At 39.6% G+C, this 20027-nt stretch overlaps 1 protein-coding gene across 3 annotated transcripts in view; it reads left to right on the top strand.

Moving 5' to 3' along the window:
- Window positions 1-20027, top strand: part of VPS50 (VPS50 subunit of EARP/GARPII complex) — a 184277-nt gene that overhangs the window by 14810 nt on the left and 149440 nt on the right. For all 3 annotated transcript variants that reach the window (XM_074984736.1, XM_074984735.1, XM_074984734.1), the window contains exons 3-9: window positions 8245-8367; window positions 8969-9040; window positions 13618-13671; window positions 17402-17472; window positions 17860-17977; window positions 18063-18098; window positions 19683-19765. In XM_074984736.1, coding sequence (XP_074840837.1) covers window positions 8245-8367; window positions 8969-9040; window positions 13618-13671; window positions 17402-17472; window positions 17860-17977; window positions 18063-18098; window positions 19683-19765 — 557 coding nt within the window. The remainder of the gene's footprint in view (window positions 1-8244; window positions 8368-8968; window positions 9041-13617; window positions 13672-17401; window positions 17473-17859; window positions 17978-18062; window positions 18099-19682; window positions 19766-20027) is intronic.

Below are 20027 nucleotides of genomic sequence, written 5' to 3'. Positions count from 1 at the left end.
ATGTTTTTGGGAATCAACTGAAACCCGTCTTGATCTATCACTCTGAAACCCCTCGAGCCTTCAAGAATATCAGCAAGGCTACTTTACGATTCCATTATCATGCTAATAAGAAAGCATGGATGATGCCTGCACTTTTTGAAGATTGGTTCATGAACTGTTTCATCCCTGAAGTCAAAGCGTTTTTTCTGGAGAAAGGAATTCCTCTCAAAATTTTTGCTTATTTTGGATAATGCTCCAGGTCACCCTGAACACCTAAAATGACTTAGGTCCCAACATTAAAGTGGTGTTTCTGCCTCCCAACAACACATCTATTCTCCAACCCATGGACCAGCGGGCCATAGCTGCTTTCAAAGCATATTGTCTTTGCAACGGCTGCCACAGAATGCGAAATTGCCAAAATATTATGTTAATTTTGGAAGGACTACAACATTCTGCATGGCATAAGGAACATTGCTGCTGGGTGGGAGGAAGTCACTCGATGTATGAATGGCATATGGAAGAAAATCCTAAAGAGAGATGTCAACGGTTTCAAAGGTTTTGAAAAAGAAAAGGCACTAGAAGAAATTTCCAGTAAAATTGTACTGCTGATGTAACACGAAGTAGATAATGAAGACATACACCAATTGGTTGAGGCAGCTGGGGAGGAGCTGAGCAATGAAGATTTAATGGAGCTGGAGGTGAAGAGAGTAGCAGAGGAAGAGAGACAAAAAGCCCAAGAAGCAGCAGAAGCCCCCAAAAATTTATGATGAAAGAAATGGCTGCAGCCTTCAGCAAAATGAATGAAGGAATGCACATGTTTAGAAAAAATGGACCCTAATATTGCAAGATTCTCAAAAGTGGATCATTTAATTCAGGACACCCTGGCTTGCTATAAAGACATTTATAGTGAGAAGAAAAAACAAGCTGTCCAGTCCAAAATGGATATTTTTTTTTTTTTTGAAGAAAGCCCCCAGCACTGCTGCCTCCCCCACTGAACCAACACCTTCGACAAGCAAAGGCACTGCTGGAATAGAGGATGAATCTGCTGTTGATGATGTTGTTCCTGTAGTATTGTCACCTATCTCCTCCAGTTACGAATCCAATTAATTCAGTTCATGCACCTTCATAATTATCAATGCAAGTGCGCACAACAATACCAGGAATAAAGGAAAAGTTCATGTACAGTATTAATGTTATTTACATTGTTTTATTTGCAATATTTACTGTATTGCATTGTTTTGTATTTCATGTTCATGTTTGTCATTTTCAGTTTGCTGTCACTGCAGTTGTGTTGGTCTTTTTAGCATGTTTCTGCACTCAGTGTTTCTTTTTTTCATTGTTTGTTTTGTAGGTGCTTTTTTATCTCTGGAGTGCTAGTGAATTAATATTATAAACATTACTGATAGTGGGCAGTTGATAGTTACCTGTAAAAGGGTATTTCTGACTTACAACTAAATCAAGTTATGACCCAGTGTTTGGAATGTAACTCATTCCTAAGTCAGGGACTATCTGTGTTGGCGGCACGTGTTGTGTATCTATTTTATAGGAGATTGGCTGTCCTGTTGCAAAAGCTTCCAAAAATATACCAGTCCGTAAACAGACATCTCAGCTAAAAACATCAGCATACTGCTTGCTGAATCCTTCACTATTAATCTAGGTGAATCACTTTATCCTGGGGGAAGTCAATGCATTTGAACACATACACTTCAATAACATGCTAATTATTCTTTCTGTTCCCTTGGTGTATCTGTTCTGATTTAGCAATGTGGTATTCTCTGTGTTACTCAGTCTGTCCCCAGTTTCTTTATGGTGGATATGTTCTGAATAAATTGTGGAGACTGAATTTACATGAGCTCTTATAATAAGACTTGTATTATTGATACTTTTTCTCTTAAAAATGTCCTGTGAGTGGTGCGGGAGGAGGAGGAGGAGAGTTTTATGATGTGAAAATGCTTGCAAGTGTTTGAAAAGTTATTCCCCCCCGACCAGTGTGTGTTAACCATACAAATATCAAGGATATTTAACTTGGTGGGCCTGGAGCACTAGGTGGGTGCCTCATATACAGACTGTAAGTTTCTTTAGATCTTAACTAAAGGGTGGGAGGAATATTGAATCTTTAAGAAACAAATATTAAATTTTGTGCACAGGGTGGGTTTGGAATATACTCTTCTGTCAGTGGCGAGTGGTTAGGTTAGCCCTTGGGGGCTTTAGTTACAGAGAATCAGTAGAGCATGGATAGGCTTAGAACTGTAGTGTATGACAAAATCTGTTTGAAGGTTGGTGTTTTTTATACACACACACACACACACACACACACACACACACACACACACACACACACACACACACACACACACACACACACACACACACACACACACACACACACACACACACACAGAGATAAACATCTTGTAGAGCTGGGAGGGACCTCGAGAGGTCATCACGTTGTCCACTCCCCTGCCCTCCTAGCAGGACCGAGCACCTTCTTTTTTTTTAAAATCTATTTTCCTCAGGTCACTAAGAATGCGTAGGACAGCCCAGGATACTTTCTTAATATTTGGTAGAACAGCTTCTGAGATTGTAGTCCTTCTGGGGCGGGTTAATATAGAATTGGTTTACTTTCTCAATCATTGTGTTAGCTGTGTGTCATCAGAACTTACAGCACATAGGTAGAAGATTTTTACCACTTTTTTCCCTGATAGCACATGACTGCTAATTCTGCGAAACGATACTAAATATCCATGCTGGTTGCCAGAATTTTAACATTTCTTCCATCTCACTAAATTTGCTATGTCATTATTTTGGGATATCTTAGAAATTCAACTGTTTTAAAATACTTCCCCTACTCGCATGTGATTGCAAAGCTCAGAAAAAAGGCACCAACAAAACTTCGTAGTCAAACACTCTGATAAGTTAACTGATTTTATTTGCAGTGGCATGGAGACTAGGTTCATCTAATCTATTCTGGTCCCCAGCATTTGAGTATCTTTTTTGTCTTTAAATGCGCGATCAGTCCCTTATGGGTGATAGTTTACAGTACATTGAGTTCTAAACTAGCTTGTAACCAGAATTTCTGTTTACTGTGATTTATCCAGGAGCCTGTAGGAAATGATTTTTTAAAGGACATGAAAGCATCATGTTAGAGTAGATTTCTTTTAAAATGAAACTGTGTGTTGTGAGGGTTGTGAGCCATGTGCTGTGTTCCTTGTTACATGACCTGGTCACGTGTATGTCTTAAGGCAATGAAAACCCTTTAAGTGAGCTCAGGAGTTAGGACTGATCAAAGTGGTTATTTTAAAATGACCTTTTAAATCAAGAGCATTCCCCTCCTCTCCTTTGTGTACAGCAGTTACATGCAGACAGTCTCCCTGGAACCTGCAAATCCATTCCACAACTGGTCAATAAGGTGAATGAAAGTGACCCCTGCACTGCTTGCTTTTCTAGAGATGGACAGCTTCGTGGTGTGTGTGTTAATTTAGTGCTGGATTGGCAATCCTGGCTAAGTGAAGTCCTTCAGTTTTTCCTCAGGAACAGTACTGTACAGAATAGACACTTCGTATCAAGGCACTTTAAACCTGACCCAGGGGAACCTTCCTACATTGGTGAGAGGGTAACTAATTGTTGTTCTCATTCAGTTCTTGCCACTTTGCTGAGAGAGCCAAAAGGGATGCGCTCTTGGGTAGTGGTGTATGACGGTATGTGTACAGGTTCAATGTGAATAAGATTGAGACCAAAAGTTATCTCAGATGGGCCATTAAAGAGCTGTAAGGCAGTAACAACTTCTGATTATAACATTTAGGACATAAAATGATTTAGAATTTTTTGGTCAGCTGGATTCAACCTAATGACCTGGACATAACAGGCTTGACATTCAGTAACCAATCTATTGTCCCATCCAATCCACTAAACATCTCTCATACTGCCCCACTGCCCGTGTATATGGTACTTCCATATTAAGATGGCTGTCCACTTATGACTGTGGCTTAGATCAGATAACCAAAATATTTGTTCTTTAGTCACTGTTAGCTTGGGTAGATTCTGCTACCTTATCATCTGGCTCACTAGTAGTCTGGGTGAAGAGTAGGGCTTGTAAACTTTCTTAGGTAAATGTGTACTAAAACCAAAATACCCTTTTTGAACTACTGTACAGTTTTGCAGGTTTTCCACCAGATGGCACTTTAACATAGTGAGTCCAAACATCTGGGGTTGGAAGAAGTGACAACATTTCAATGAGACTGTTAACTTCTGGAAATAAGATGATGAAAAAATTACTGCATGCAGTGACTTACTCTATTTCATGTGAGCGTGCTTCCTTCTATTTTATTACTTTAATTCCTGAGCAGCATGTCTCATTAAAAGCACTGTTAAGTCTCTCCAACTCAAGAAGCTTGAAATCCTATTTTTCAAAATATTAGGGCTTACGTTATTTTTTCTAAAAATTCCATTCTGAAAAATATTAGTACAGATCGGCCTACAGACGTTAGTACAGTTGGAAGGTTTTTGCTCTTCTAGAATAGCAGTTGGCTACTGTTGGAAGGCAGGATACTGGGCTAGGTGAACCTTTGGTTTTACCCATTATGGCTATGTTTGTGTTCAGTGCATTGCTTTTTTGGATCTTTTGTGTTTTCATATAAAGTTGAATTTACATTATTTTGGATATAATTTTGCCTATTAAAGCCAAAACTGGTTATGCATAAAAACTCTTTATCTTCTCATGCTCTCTATTGTATTTATCATTTGCAGTCTCTTTATAGAGATTTTGTTTGTATTTTGCAGTGACTATTAAGGACTTAGGGGGATATAAGTATTTGTAAAACACGACCACTGGTGGATTGCAAACCTTGGATCGGATTTATGGCCTAACGTTGGACATTTCTGCTCAGTGTAACAAAGACCCTACTATGTTAGGGGACTGCTAAGCCAACTGAGCACTTTGGGGGGCATTCAGCAGATGTGCTGAGTCGCTATATAATCTGGAGAAACTCCCACTTGTGCGGTGTTCCTATGCTAAGGAGTATTGACCTGAGTATTATCTTGGCTTTGTGTGGAAGGCAGTCCTGTTACTCCTTTCTCCTAAGAGATATTTCTGTCTTTCACCCCTCTAACAGGAAAAACCTCTGGGCAGGGTTCCCCACTGCTATCTGTGTCTTTTTTTTCAGTGAACCCCAAGGATGTTTAAGCACATTCTGTGAATTGTGCTATTAACAGAGGCAGTACGAGAAACTTTTCAAGAGTGAAATACTGATGTATCCAACCGCTCCTGGTCTAGGGCGTAAAGAATTGAATGGCTCTTTAATTTTGATGTCTTGAATGTTAGTGCATGCTTCCCTTAAATCTCCAGGTTGGCCATGGAAAATTGGTTGATTTCAGGTTTGTTCTGTTCACATAAAGAAGTAAGGCATAGTTTTTGATGTAATCAATTTCTTTTATTAAAAAAAAGGCATTTTAAAGTTGCAGCTGTTATAAATGTGAATGATGAGGGTTGGGATGACCAGATAATACACTAGTGGTTAGACTGCCTATACCTAAAATTTACAAGCTGAAAAGCTGCATGCTGCTGGATGAGCCAAGATTGTTCTATTGTTATAGAGATTTGTGGAGAAGAGAGGCTTTTGTGCTTCAGAGAAACCCTTCCACAAAATACTAAGGGCTTTGGTGGATTAAAGGAGAAACCTTTCCTGGAATCTTTGATTTTCTGTCTGAACGTAGCTTGAGTGAAACTGCAAGTCGGCTCCAGTGCTTCTGGCTAATGTTAGTGAGACAAGGCAAACTTAGGGAGTGGGATATAGCGCAGTTTCTTAAATTTTGAGGCTAAGATAGTCTTATGAGTAAAATGATCCTTCCTAACTGCCAAGAGTTTGGTATATATTGATAGTCCTTTGCTGATGATTATGGCATTGTTGCAGTTCTTACATATGGCTACACATATGACTCCACAGTTTGACTCCTGATGTGTAGAATCAGCTGCTAATAAGGCATGGGAAGGGAGAAAGGTAGGGCTCAGGAGCAGGTTATGGGTGCGGGATCTGGATGGGGGGGTAAGCTGTAGGAGCATGCTGGATAAGGGTTTAGGTGGCAGGGGCAGGAGTTTGGGAGGCTTACCTAGTAAGCAACCCAGGAAGATCATAGTTGGTTTTGGAGGGAGTTGGAACAAGGCATAGGTGGCACCTCACTATCTGGCGCTTGCATGCATCACCTCCCTGCTTCTCTCGTTGGCCCTGGCCAATTCCTAGTGGAGCTTGCGAACAGGGATAGAGCTTCCTTGTGCTGCTGTGTCTCCAATTGGGACTTAGTTGGGAAAGGGGATAGGCAGTGTCCTCTCCGCCCATGAGGCAAAGCTCACGGGCTGGATGTGGCCTCCGGGCTATAGTTTTTCTCCATCCCTGTTCTAAATGCTGTCTGTCTTCCTCGTAGCTCCCACTGGCACACAGACGATGTATTGCAAATAAAATGCGTGGCATGGAGATGAATTGTCTCATTCCAAGCCTGAAAAACTGCTTCAAAGCAGCTATTTAAATTCCCGTGCTGTTGTAGAAACAAATGAGACTTTTCATCTGGTTTCTGCAGAATAGAAATATTGCAAGTGAACGTAGTTGATAGATTTGGGCTGCCGTATGGTCAATAGTTTGAGGCAAAATAGAGTATTGTTCCCTTAAGGCTTTTCTAACTTAAGTTGGACTACATTCGTACTCTGATGGTACCAGATCCACGTCTGGAGTGGACCAGTGCCATGTTGTCTAAAATTGAATTTCAGTCATATTTGCTTGCTGAGGTACTATATATGCTTGATGGAACACCATGCTGCAACTTCATCTCATGCATGTATGTGAGCTTGAAACTTTTTTGGCAAGCAGCAGTGGTATTGAAGAGTTATACTTCCTGAAGGGATGACAAAGTACCATTTTTCTTCTGAAAAATGTTCATTTGGACTTTGCTTACTGTATCATTACTTAAAGCTGATCTTATCCTTCTTCCTGCAAACCTGCCGTGGAGGGTGGGGGGGGGGAATAAAATTGTTTTAGAAGGTGGCACTGTAATTCAAATTTTCTCCAGTCCTCTTTCTTTTTAAATTTGCCAGTTAGGTTTCTAATATAGCTACTGAATTTCCTGAGGATAATGGGCTCTTCACCTCTGTGATAGAAAGTAGATTTTTTTTTTTAGAGAGCTGTCAGATTCTTAGTTATAAACCATTAAAATATTGACTGACATGAGCAGGGGCCAGTGGGATTGGTGTTGTGTGGCATGGTTGTTTGCTATCTAATTGCTATGTTGCTGACTTGGCTGATTATAGTAGAGATAGGTAACTGACGTATGTCCTTATTTTACCTGTTTATTGTGTATGTTCTAACTTGCTTGAAGGTCATGACCAATAAAGTCCAGTCATTCTTCTCCACTAAGAAATTAACACAATGTAAATGTTATGCAAATATGCGCTCAGCTTATTTACACTAGAAAAACTAATTTTGTTGTTTTGAAATATTCTGATACAATATAATTAATGGAAATAGACTGTGGCACTTTACTTTTGATTCTTTCAGGAAAGTATCAAGCAGTCATATTTTTAACAGAAAATATTTATCATTGATTTCGGATATGTTCATCTTATCAACTTTGCCTTTAAACCAACCACTTTGACATAATTTGAAGCAGTGCCAAGCACTTACATAGGTCCTTGTGACTTCAGTTGAAGTGGTGAGTGCTCAGCACTTCTGAAAGTTAGGTCCCCCAATCTGTTTTGGTTTGTTTTGACTGTTCCTTAAGTGTTGTAAACACACAGGGAAAGACATGACCGTACAAACATTTTTACCATATTTCATGGATAATATATATATTGGTACAGTGATAACTAGGCAATTCACAGCAGTATATTATGAGTTCTGCTCTTTGGATAGTCTCCTACTTGCAATATTTGGAATAGACAGAAAAATACAGATGTTTCTGTTCTGTATCCATTTAATATGTATAATTGGAGGTACACATCTCCTAGAGCTCGAAGGGACCTCAGGAGGTCATCTAGTCTAGTCCCCTATCCTCTTGGCAGGACCAAGCACCATCTCTGATGTTTGTTTACCCCAGTCCCGAAGTGGTGTCCTTAAGAATTGAGCTCATAGCCCTGGGTTTAGCAGGCCAATGCTCAAACCACTGAGCTATCTCTCCCCCATAGCCGAGGTTATGCTAACTTGCATAAATAGAAAAATTAGAAAGCAGATTGTCATGAGAGTGCAGTGTTACTTTTATTAAAAATCAATATTTTTTGTTAAGGAGGAGCTGAGAGAACTCCGTGAACAACCAACCGATCCTCAAGTTCAGCAAGAAATAATTAACAGCATTGAAGAAGTATATTTTTCAAATGATTGCTTTGATATTGTGAAGTATGAATTGGAGGTAAGAAGTCTTCCAAAAATAGTCAGTGTTCTAAAAGATATTATATTTAGGAAATTTTTTTAGTCAGTATTCACCCTTTCATCTTTACTTCAGTATTCGTAGGACTTCTTTTTTGCCTTAACCCAGAATTAAGGGTTTTCTGTCATGTTGTCGTTGCATAGGGCCTAATCTAAAGCCCATTGATATCAGTGGGTCTCTTCCCATTGGGGAAGGGGGTGGAGACAAGAAGAGGAACCATGACCGTGTGGGTGTGGTGGGGAACATGGAAGCAGGGAGAGACATCAGGGCTGGGGATGTGTGGAGAAGGTCCCCTCCAGCCCTCCTGGGTTGAGGGTAGTCTGGTTCAGGAGCCACACAGCCCTCCCTGGCCTTCCTGGGTGGGGGCATCGGGGGAACCACATGGCCTGCCCTGGTCTTTCCAGGGCCTCCTTTTTCCCTACTTGCCCCCTCTCTATTACTCCTCTCCCTGCCTCCTCCTTCTGGGTGCCAGAGTGATGTGATGACATCATTCTGTCGCTCAGGAGGAATTTTTTTTTTTATATTGTGTACATTTAAGCCACATTCATTTTTCATTGGTTTTAAATTTGTCTCCTGCATGTAGAAGCTTCCTCCAGTGCTTAGTCTTCAAGAAGTGGAAGAATACAGAGACAAATTAAAGCAACAACAAGCTGCTGTAAGTAAAATGTTTTTCCTCCTGTATTGGGAGTATAGAAATTATTCTCATTGTAGTGTTGAGAGCTCCAGTAGTTCTTCTTGTCTTCATTCCCAGGCCCTTTTCAAGATATTCGTAATGATCTTAGATCCTCAGTACTAACTTAACTGGGTTAATGCCTTTTTATTTTCTTTCTTAGTAGAAAATCAAGATCAGTAAAATATGACGATCAGCTGGGCCTCATGTCTTACCATTATATCACCTTATTCTTCAACAGTATTGACATTCCTCATTCACTATGTTTAGACCTACCAGTATGTTGAAAGACAAGGAAATGTTTGTTGCTCTCAGCACTGTAACTGCTCTAACATTTTGTACTTTTGAGGAACTTCTGGCAATGTAAAAGTACCTTAATTAAGTATAAATATAAAGCTGCGCAGCTATCTTGCTAGAGGTTTATATTTGTAGTTGGTGGTTTGCTATATTTTTACCTTGACAAGACTGTTCTTGTCTAGTTCATATTCCGGTGAACACTTGTGCACATTTGTCATGCAATCAAATAATGTACAAGAACTGGTAATAGCTTCTTTTTCGTGATTATGGAAAAAAAAGAATAAGTGCTGCCATTGTTGGAGGTTACTTCCCTTCGGATAATCTCACAAGGGTGCTTGATATATTTTCTTGCAATACATTATATACCTTCTAGAATAGATTTTCTACTGAAATGTTAACTACTGTAATCCCACAAAATGTGCAGTTTCAAGTTGCACTTAACTCACATTAATGTGAGTTAAGCGCAACTCAAAATCCTGCTCCCCCCCTAGCTCCTATTCAGCCAATCCCGTGTGTGACTCCACCTAAATCTCCTGCAGGGCCATGTGGTCCTGGCTCAACTACGCCCCCTAACTTCCTTATCCCTGCCCTGTATCCCCAACCCACCACTAGGCTTATCCTTCCCCAACAGCTCCCCCCATGCCCCATCCAACCCCAGGACTTACCTTTCAAAAGGAGCTCCAGGTCCTCCTGCTGCTTCCCCAGCTACAAAATGTGCATTCCGCTGGGGAAAAAGGCGCCACTACCAATTTACGTGAAATTTGAGTTATGCAAGGGTGTGTGGGAGTGCAACCCTTGCATAACTCGAGGGACTACTGTATTGGTTCATTAGTCTTTAAATGTGTAGAATTAGATCAAGCATTAGTTCCTTGTAACTTTGGAGTTTATAGGAGTGTAGCCATCAGTGCAATTACTGTAGGAAACTTACTCATGTTTTTAAAATAAGGAAGAAAAACACTGATTGTGTGACTATACCTTTCACAGTACAAAAAAGCCTCAGGCCTTCAACCTTGTGTGTCTTCAAGACTTCTTTTCCTAGGCCTTGGCTTTTGCAGTTCTACTGATATTAGCCTATTTAAGAATGAAAAGTGCTGGTAGATGTTTGAGGGAGCCAGTTATCTCAAACGTTTGAGGAATAAGGGGCCTTCTGGAAGGGGTGTTTCCTTCTGAAGGAACCCAATCTACATGGCTGCTTTAGCTTCTGCAAAAGGTTCTTCAGGAAGAAAGATCTTGTGAAAATATGCAAATGAAGCATGAGATATTTAAATCGACACTTCATTTGAATGTTCCCTTTCACTTATTAGCATGCTCCTTCCGGAATGGCAGTGCAGTGTAGGTGTGGCCTAGATGATTTGTGTGTGTATTTTTAGTTGACATGTAATTACAATAGTAATTTAAAGGTATTTTAATAATTTGTAGAGTTGCTTTTTCCTTTTAGAATTTGAATCTTTAGCATTCAGTTGACTTGCTTGGGGAATTACTAATGATCTCTTGGTTGTGCTAAAACATTGTTTAATATTCCATTTTTCATTGACTTTCGCACAGTTGATCTTGGTCATGTTTTCTTAAATTACTTATGGTAGTTCTGTAAGGAACTAGGCTGTGATTTATCTTAAATATTTTTTGCAGATTTATCATGTACTTACAATTGTCACATGAAATGCATTCCAGCACACTCAAGGCTCTTTACTGTCTGCATCCTCTCAATCTGTAATGCAAATCTGTACAGCAGGAAGTTGTGTCTTCACATCTGTGTGCTTTTCATTTTAGTTAGTGAAGTGCCATATGGCCAGTTGGCATCAGAAGAGTGTAGTCATTCATTCCTTGTTTTTCATGCCATATTGCAAATTCTTTATGTTGACTATTGTAGCCAGTCCTATTGTTAGGAATTGTATTTCTGGCTTCTAAAGTGAGAGGGTATTAATAAGAATTATGCTAGCTAAATTGTACTTTTAATAGTGTTATACAAACTCCTTTTGCATAAAATGCTAGGTAGTGAATAAAAGATTGAATCAGTTGAGACCAGAAGAAGTTGGGATGACTGTGACAATATTTAACCTCTTAAAATATGAGGTGTTGTACTTCTGGTACTCAGCAGCCATTGAAATGATTTAGCCATTTAGTGGAGTGACTGGGCCTTGCTTTCCCTACTGACAACTCAACTTGTCAGTTCTGCTGTGCAATGATGATCATGGACAGTCCTTGCATGGATGGCTGTTGTTTATGGAAAAGAGAACAGAAGACGATCACTCAAATGCAAGTCATAGGACAGAAAAAACGAAAGTAAGTGCTGAGTCAGCAACAATATTTAACCTGAACAGTAAATAAATACATAAAAAGGAGGAAAAAAAAAACTTAGGAGGATTATGTAGACTTGCAGTGTTCAATATGCTGCCCATTCACCACGTGTGGCAAACAAGGAAGTATATTGTGGCGAGTGGGGCTCGGCAGGCTGGTTCGGTGGCTGTGGTGGCAGCATGGTGACTCGGAGACTCACGTGGCAGCGGGGATTCAATAGCTCGGGCACTGTGTGGCTGGCTGAGGGGGGGTGTGACTGGTTTGGGGGCTGGGGAAAGAGTGGAGGAGGAGGTTGTGGAGAAGTGAGGACAAGGAGAGAGTTAGAGAGTGGCCAAGGATATCACCGAGAGCACCAGAGATAGCAGAAGAGGTGAGGAGCTCCTGCAGGGAGTGTTTGGGCTCCGCTGGTCACAGGGGACAGGAAACTGTCCAGTGGTGCTGCGCTGGTCAATTTCCTGGTTCCTTGAGTAATGCAAACTTTAACTAATGTGGGGACTAACTTTGACTAACACAAACTCCACTTAAGTCGGGGGGTGGGGTGGTCTACTATATATATCTCGCAATGAATCTTGACAAGTTACGAGCTTTCTGTGGTTATCTTACAAGTTAGTTTTTGTGCATAAATACCCTGTAGGGCATTTGTTTTGTGCAGTTAGTTGAATCTGAAGTGAGACTTGTTTGCCAAGAATGGGGTACACTTTCTTTGCCAAGGGGTCTCTGTGACAGATACAAACTGGGAGAAGATAAATAATAAATTGGAAATTCCCTGATCCTGTAAAAAAGAACTACATTATCGGCACGTGATCTACCTCCTGTAGAGCAATCAAGGAAGCGTACACCTGTATTGTGGTTGTTGGGCTGATTATTGTGTGTATCTGTGACACTCCTACACCTCTTGCCCAGATTGCCAGTACTAAAGAGAGCTTGCCAGACACTGTTGTCCTCCTTGTACACTTGTGCTTCAGAAGGATATAGATTAAGCCGGTCTGGCCACTGGAGCTTTGCACTGGGAAATGCTGATCTGGGTTCCATCGTGGTTAATAATGCAGCTGTATAATCTGTTACTCGTAAAGAAACTCTTTTTACCTCCATTTTTCCTCTGCAACAGAATATGGCTGAACTGATTGATAACATCAGCCAGAGTCTCCTGTTTTCGCCCATCCCTAGAAGGTCTAAAGAGAAGTGCTTGAGAGCAACAAATTTGTTCCTGCATGTCAGGTTCCGAGCCCTTTTTTTAAAAACACTCAAACCCTGCTTGAGGAAAACTGTGAACTTGGAAATGTTACATGCCTTTCTGTATAAATTACTGATTGTTTACTTAATAGTTTTCCTTTATCAACCTTTTTTATGTGTATGCACTTATGCTTATTTTTTTAAATTCAGTACTGGGTTTAATTGTCTGAACAGAGTGTAATAGCCCTTCATTTATGACTAAATTGACAGCAGTGGAAAATGTTGTTTAAAATGCACTTGTCTTGTGTACCAGAGAAAAACTTATGTTGATTTTGCTATGCACAGGATGACTATAAACTCTAACATAAATTATATATAATATGGTATCTGTATGAAAGGAAAGCTTCCTTTATAGTTTGTTTAATCTGCTGTGTAGGTGGCTACTTTGTAATTGAACACTAATAACGTGCAAACAGAATATATCAGGCTCCAGTGCTCCATATCTTTTCTATTTTTACCGAAGTGCGCTCTTAAGTTGGTAAAGGACTGAAAGGTTGATTTGAAAACACCCACTAATTCCCAAATGGAGCTGTAAACACGCATCTGTTTTTACTTGTGGAAGAAGAGTGGTCATTATCTTAGAATGTTTACTTTTTTCTTGGCATGTGTACTAATCAATGATTAATTAAGAATGTTGGGAATTACAGTAAGTCTTCAGAGTTTTTAATACAGATCTTTCAGCACAGAGATTGAATACTTCTCAGATACCTCATTGTAATATTTTTTCCTTCAAGGTATCTAAAAAGGTTGCAGACTTGATTCTTGAAAAGCAGCCTGCATATGTGAAGGTAAGGTAATGAACTGATGAATTTTACTATAAATGCCTTCTGCGAATTATTAGGTCACCCGAGCTAATGTTGTTGTAATTCAATTAGATCTGTTTTTTTCAGGCACGTATATGGATAATTCTTGTAGTCAGTCAGCATTCTTATAGTCTGTGGCTTTTTTATGGCAGCCATTGACAGGCATAATCAGCATACCTAGATACATAGATCAACAAAAAGCCTTGTTGTTTCCTCCCAGAGTTAAAATCCAGAGAGTGAAACTTGGCTTCTCCCACACATGTAGCTGTAACTGCTGTTAGTTAATCCGCATCTGCCACTTTACAGGACATGGATTGAAACAGAAGCATTTTTGCATAATAACAAAAACATTTTTTTGTCTGTTTATGGATAGTTGATTTAGACTCTGTGAAAGAGTTTCTACTTTAGATCTTCTTTCTTTTTAGTATGCAGCAGCTTCACTTTAGAAACCCTTCCTCACCCATAATTCTATGTTCTTGTGATATCTTATTTTGCAATTTTAAAATGCTTGTTTAATGAAATGGGCTATTGTGCAGACACGGATAATTATAATCAGGCATTAATATCATGTTACAGCAATCTTTCAGTGTGGCTCGAAACAGTACTACCTCTGGATTTATATCAGAACACACACTGCGTCGTGAATTTCCAAAGGGGCAGTTAAAATCTATCAGGTCAATAAGACACTTTCAAACATACAGCTGAGGGCTTTTAGTCAATAACCCTGCTTTTAAAAGTCTGAGCATGTTACCCGCATAGATAGGGCTTCTTGGGAGCTATTTTTGTCTCTGGACTCAATAACATGAGTTCCAAAACTTGCAAAATACGGTGCCCTATCTTGCAAATATCTGAGAATTCTGTGTGAGGAGCTGAGTGCATGCATTTCCAGTGCCACGTATTTAACAATTAATGTGTTCTCTACTTCATGATAATAGTTCATACTTAGTGGGAAATCCTATCCTTGCTTTCTTGCCATGCACAGAATCTCCTGGAAGTGAGTATATTTCCTCTGCATGGTTCAGAGGAGGTCACAGAGGTGGTATGCTTCCCCTGTATAGTGCAGGGTCCTGTTCTGTGGGGACATCCTATAGGGACTAGGGGCATAGACTGGGCTAATGGATTTTCCATTGTGCAGGTTCTCTGGTGTCTCCTCCCCAAAGGAGGGCCGTGTTTTTAAAAAGAGGACTGCTGCAGCTGTTGAGTGGTCATACTGGGTCAAACTAAAGGTTCATCTGGTCTAGTGTTCTATCTTTGAACAGTTGTCAATGTCCAGTGCCCCAGAAGGAATTAATAGAACAGGTATTAGAGTGATCCAACCCCAGTTCCTGGCAATAGAGGCTAGGGGCACCATACTGTTCATGTTTGGCTGAGGGAAGGGAGTACATCTGCCCACCTTCTTGGTCTGAGTATTGGATTGAGGGGTTTGTACCTAGGGACCTAATAGGTGCATTCCACCCCAGTCCCTCATCTATGCGATCTGTGTCCAAAGGACAAGTTTTACTGAACTTATATAGCCCAAAATATTTCAGCTGAATGCCACCTATTATTAGATTATATTTATTATTAAATGCATTTCTTCATAGAGTGAAAACCCTCTGTAAAAGCCTTAGCTATTCAGAGCTTTTCTAAAGTTGAGATTGCTTCCCATGTTTCTAATAATGTTCGAGTAGAATTTGAACCATTGCTCAAACCAGAAAACTTAGTTTTTTAATTTTCTTAGCCAAATACCTTAATAAGGAAAGGGAAAATTGTTCTTGTCATATCTCCCTTCCATAGTACACCTTTGATCATTTTGAGCAGAAGATCATGTTACAATAGTTTAGGATTTTAACTGAACTTAATTAATACATAAGGTCTAGTCAGATTTCCAAATTAAATCAGGTTTTGCCTTGTGGAATTTTCAAGTTGAGTCCATGCCTTTCTCTGTGTTTGGAAAGCACTTGTCACATTTTGAAATACAATGCTCTCATGATGTCTGTACACACTGTCCCTCTTTGGTGTAGATCATGGGCGTAGTGTTACCGTGGTGATGGTCTACCGGTCTGTCTTTGGACTCAGGATAGTGTGATTCAATAGCCAGAGTCGTCATTGCTGCCCTTGGGCTTAGGGTTGCATATCCTAATGGCCAAAGTCAGCATGGCTGCTCTTGGGGTCAGGGTTTCATGGCCTAATGGCCAGAGTCAGGGGCCACTATGGGTGTTCCCTCTAATTTTTCGCATCCATGAGTGGGATAGCTTTTGTTATGTGCCCTGAGGCAAGTGTGGATGTGTACTACCAGGAGACACACATGCTGTGGGCACGCTGCTAATCAGCTGGGTGGTACATGAATCTCTCCAGGGAGGCTGCCCAAGTGCTCAGCTCACATGGAACACTGGCTGCCACCATTAGCACACAGGGGTGACATCCAAGCTAGGAAATCTAGGCCCTCCCTGCTCTGTTGGTCCCAGTCCACAGCCCTGGCAGTAGCAAATGTGTCTGCCACCCACTCAGCGGAGATCCTACCATTACGTGCTTACTTTGCCCTCGTGAATTACAGCTTGTTCCCTCTTTTTGGACCACTTCCTACCCAGTCGCGTGAAGTTATGGTCTGTATGTTGATGGGGTCTCCAAGCTCTTTGGCACAGGCAGCTCCCTGGGACTTCAACTCCAGCCAGATGAACAGGTCTCTAGTCTGTTTTTTGGGATCTCTAACTCCTGCAGTCAGTGGCTGTTGTGACTTGTGGGTTGGGGACTCCACCAAACATTTTGCCTCCTTGGTTATCAGCCTAGGCTGAGTTGGTCTGCTCCCTTTTATATTGGAGCAACAGTTGGAGTGCTCATGGTTGCATGGGGCAGGGGCAGGGTAGAGGGCTTCATAGTGGGGGCCATTCGTAGTGTGGAGTTTAATGCTTTCTTGTCTATTACAGGGTATGCGCATCCTCTCACAAGTGCAATATAATTTTTAATCATTTAAATGTATCTGTTTTTTTCTTTAGCATGGAGTGTGTCCATATCTTTCTATGGCATATTGCCATGTAAAGAGAAGTTAATAGCTGTTTTAAATCCCTCGTGGTTGTTTAAGAACCCCCTAAATATATTAGGAATTTCACAAAAAAAAAAAAAAAAAAAAAAAAAAAAAGTAAAGCCGTCGTCTTTGCCCTGAAGTGTTCACCACTTAAATTCAACAGATCACAGTTAAGAATCATTGCAGGGTGGTATCTACTGAATTGCCAGTAAGTACCTAAATATTGTGAAACAAAATGTTGTGTATAGCATATTTCCCTGCTTTGTCAGTATCTTGTTTATTACTGCAAATTAAACTTTGTTCTAGTGTGCCTGAAGATTTGATTATTCCATTAGGCTGAACTTAATTAATGGCAATAAGAATATTCTCGAGCTAATTTTGCAGTATATAAATATAGTAAAAGTATTTTATGTTTGAGTTTTCAGCTTCAATAAAAAATCATTCCAAATAATTCTCTTAGGAGGATATTTGTTTTTTGTCAGTGACTATAACCTTTAAATTGTCTTACTTCCCTTAATGGAAACTCTAACAACAAATGCTATCAGTTCATTGGCCTCTACTTATTAGGCATGTGAAATATATTTTAGCTTCAGAAATGTGGGAGTAGATTATAAGTTTATGGAAGCTACTTTGCGATTTGTGAGATTTGATTTGATTTGCACAAAACATATAATTCTTGGAAGAGTAAATTGAAACATTGCTTCTTTGTAGGAACTTGAGCGAGTTACATCTTTACAAACTGGACTTCAGTTAGCTGCTGTCATTTGCACAAATGGAAGAAGGTATGGTACATACTTAACATACTTGTCTGATGTGCAGAGATTGAAAAGTTGGAAAATGGTTTAAAAACAACTACTCATCCTCTCCTAGAAAGAAACCCCTTTGTTTGCTTTAACATGAAATACAACTTTTTTCCTATTTTTCTCATGTAGATACTAACACAAAATTACTAGCCAGTTCCTCCTATTGGACTCTTGACCTAAAAACAGACTCTTGATAAAGGATAAATAGTTTGTGTCTGGTGTCACTGTAATGGCTGAATTTCACTAGTAGTATTGGCCATTCCATTTTTCGAATGTGCATTGAGGCCTACCTGCTACTGTTTTTGAGGATAAAACTCTCAATTTTTCTATATTAGCTAAAACTATGTGTATTTTTAACTTCTGCAGACACCTGAATATTGCAAAGGAAGGCTTTACTCAAGCTAGCTTGGGACTTCTTGCAAATCAGAGAAAACGACAGTTGCTGATTGGACTTTTAAAGTCTCTGAGAACAATAAAAACGCTGGTATGCACATGTTGTTGTTTTAATGGTAACATGTTTTTCTTAATTATGTAGTTTTCTTATGGCTTTTTTTTCTGTCAATTTTTAGCAAAGAACTGATGCACGTTTAAGTGAAATGTTGGAGGTAAGTTTGCTTCAAACTATTTTTGGAGATGAGTATATATTCATTTCCTCCTTTATTTCTTTTACTGTTATTTGCTAAGACAGCGGATACTTTTTTTAAAAAAAAAAAAAGCAAATAAAATGATTTTAGCAGAATTTCTGCTTTTTAATGTGAGAAATACCATATGTGTGATGCTAATTTCTAATCTAAAGGAAGATGCCTGCTATCCTATCCAATGCTCCAGTTCTCCCGCTGATTCTTCATGGGCAAACTGTTGTGACGGGGTGGATTTCAGGGTTGAGAATCTAGTGCAGTTAAGGGTTCTCTTAGGTCTTTCTTATTTATATCTGTCTGTATCCTTTCTGATGCCAGTGTTTTACAGCACGATGTGCTTATGTTGGGAGGCCAAAAAGAGGGTGAGGTTTATATGCTTTTGTGTTAGCCATGAGCAGTGGGTGAAGATGCTTAATGTATAACTTTTTCAGAAACAAATAAATAAATTCGGTGTCAGTGTACAGAACTTGCATGTTTATATTTTGAAGAAAAAAGTTGTAACTTCTGAATTTTTTGTGTTTTTAACAAAAAAAAAAATGCTGAGGGCTCTGTGTAGGGAAACATACAAATATAGATCTATATTCAGATACATTGTAATGCATCTGACAAAGCAGGTCTTTGCCCACGAAAGCTTATGCTCCGAAATATCCATTAGTCTATAAGGTACCACAGGACTTCTTGTTGTTTTTGAAGATACAGACTAACTTGTCTGATAATTGTAAGCTTTGGAGTTGCAACCATATGGAGAGGTCTGAATCTTACCCATAAGGTTAAATACGTGAGTAAAATGGCACAACTTAACCATAAGTGGGACAGATTCACTGAGGTCTGTTTGTCTGTCATTAATGAAAGCCTGTAAAGGGTTAAACCAAGAGAGAGTGAATTCTCTGTCAAGCAGCTGGGTGAGCCAATGTGAAGAGAGAGGTAGACTTTTGAATTGAAGGAGTTACCTGCTGAGGATTCTTGAGTGGCCAGTGGAGAAAGAGACTGACCTGTTCAAGCCTGAGAAGGCTTAAGGAATTCAGTAAATATCCAGGTCTCAAGGAAATCTGGACATACAGATATCTTTGTAGAAAGGAAAAGTTTAGTCAGATATTATCAGGTTATTTTTTTTTATTTTGGGTTTGGTACGGCACTTCACGGGCTGGCTGATGTACCCCCGTATACTGTAACTTTTAAATTGAATCCAAGGAAAGTAATTCTCTGTGCTTTAATCTGGTTGTGGTTTTTTTTTTTTTTTTTTTTTTTTTGGAAACACCTAGCAAACAAGTATACTTTATCATGTATGTATTTTGTTAGTAATCACCTTTTTAATTTTATTTCATTCATAGTCCTGGGCTTTGCATTTAAGTTCTGTAAAGCTCATGTTATATGATATATGCAATCATTGGGGCTGGGGGTCGACAGACTTTGGTGTGATATATCAAGAAAACATTCCACTTCCCACAGATGTCTTTAGCATTATTTTCCCCCCTTTTTACTTTTAATCTAAAAATGTGTGTTGTCATATTTGCTTCAAAAGTTACATTAGCTGTCACTTTTCTTCCTAAGGAGGAGGACTATCCAGGAGCTATTCAATTGTGCTTGGAATGCCAGAAAGCAGCCAGTACTTTCAAACACTACAGTTGTATAAGGTAAGGTTATACTTTGTTTCTAAACAGTTTCAAGCTTGTATGCAGTGTTTTGGGGAATATAAAATGTCACCAGAGGGATGTGGCCAGGGAAAGGTGATCCTAGCATATAGCAGGTGAGAATTTACAGTAGGGATAGAGAAGTAGTAATGACATTGTACAAAGACACTGCCAAGACCTCATCTGGAATACTCTGTACAATTGTGGTCATCCATGTTCTGAAAAAAGGGGAATTCCAACTGGAATAAGTTTGGGGAAGGGCTAC

Source organism: Carettochelys insculpta, chromosome 2 (assembly GCF_033958435.1).
Source record: "Carettochelys insculpta isolate YL-2023 chromosome 2, ASM3395843v1, whole genome shotgun sequence".
Classification (NCBI taxonomy): Eukaryota; Metazoa; Chordata; order Testudines; family Carettochelyidae; genus Carettochelys; species Carettochelys insculpta.
This window is presented reverse-complemented; position numbering and strand designations above follow the sequence as displayed.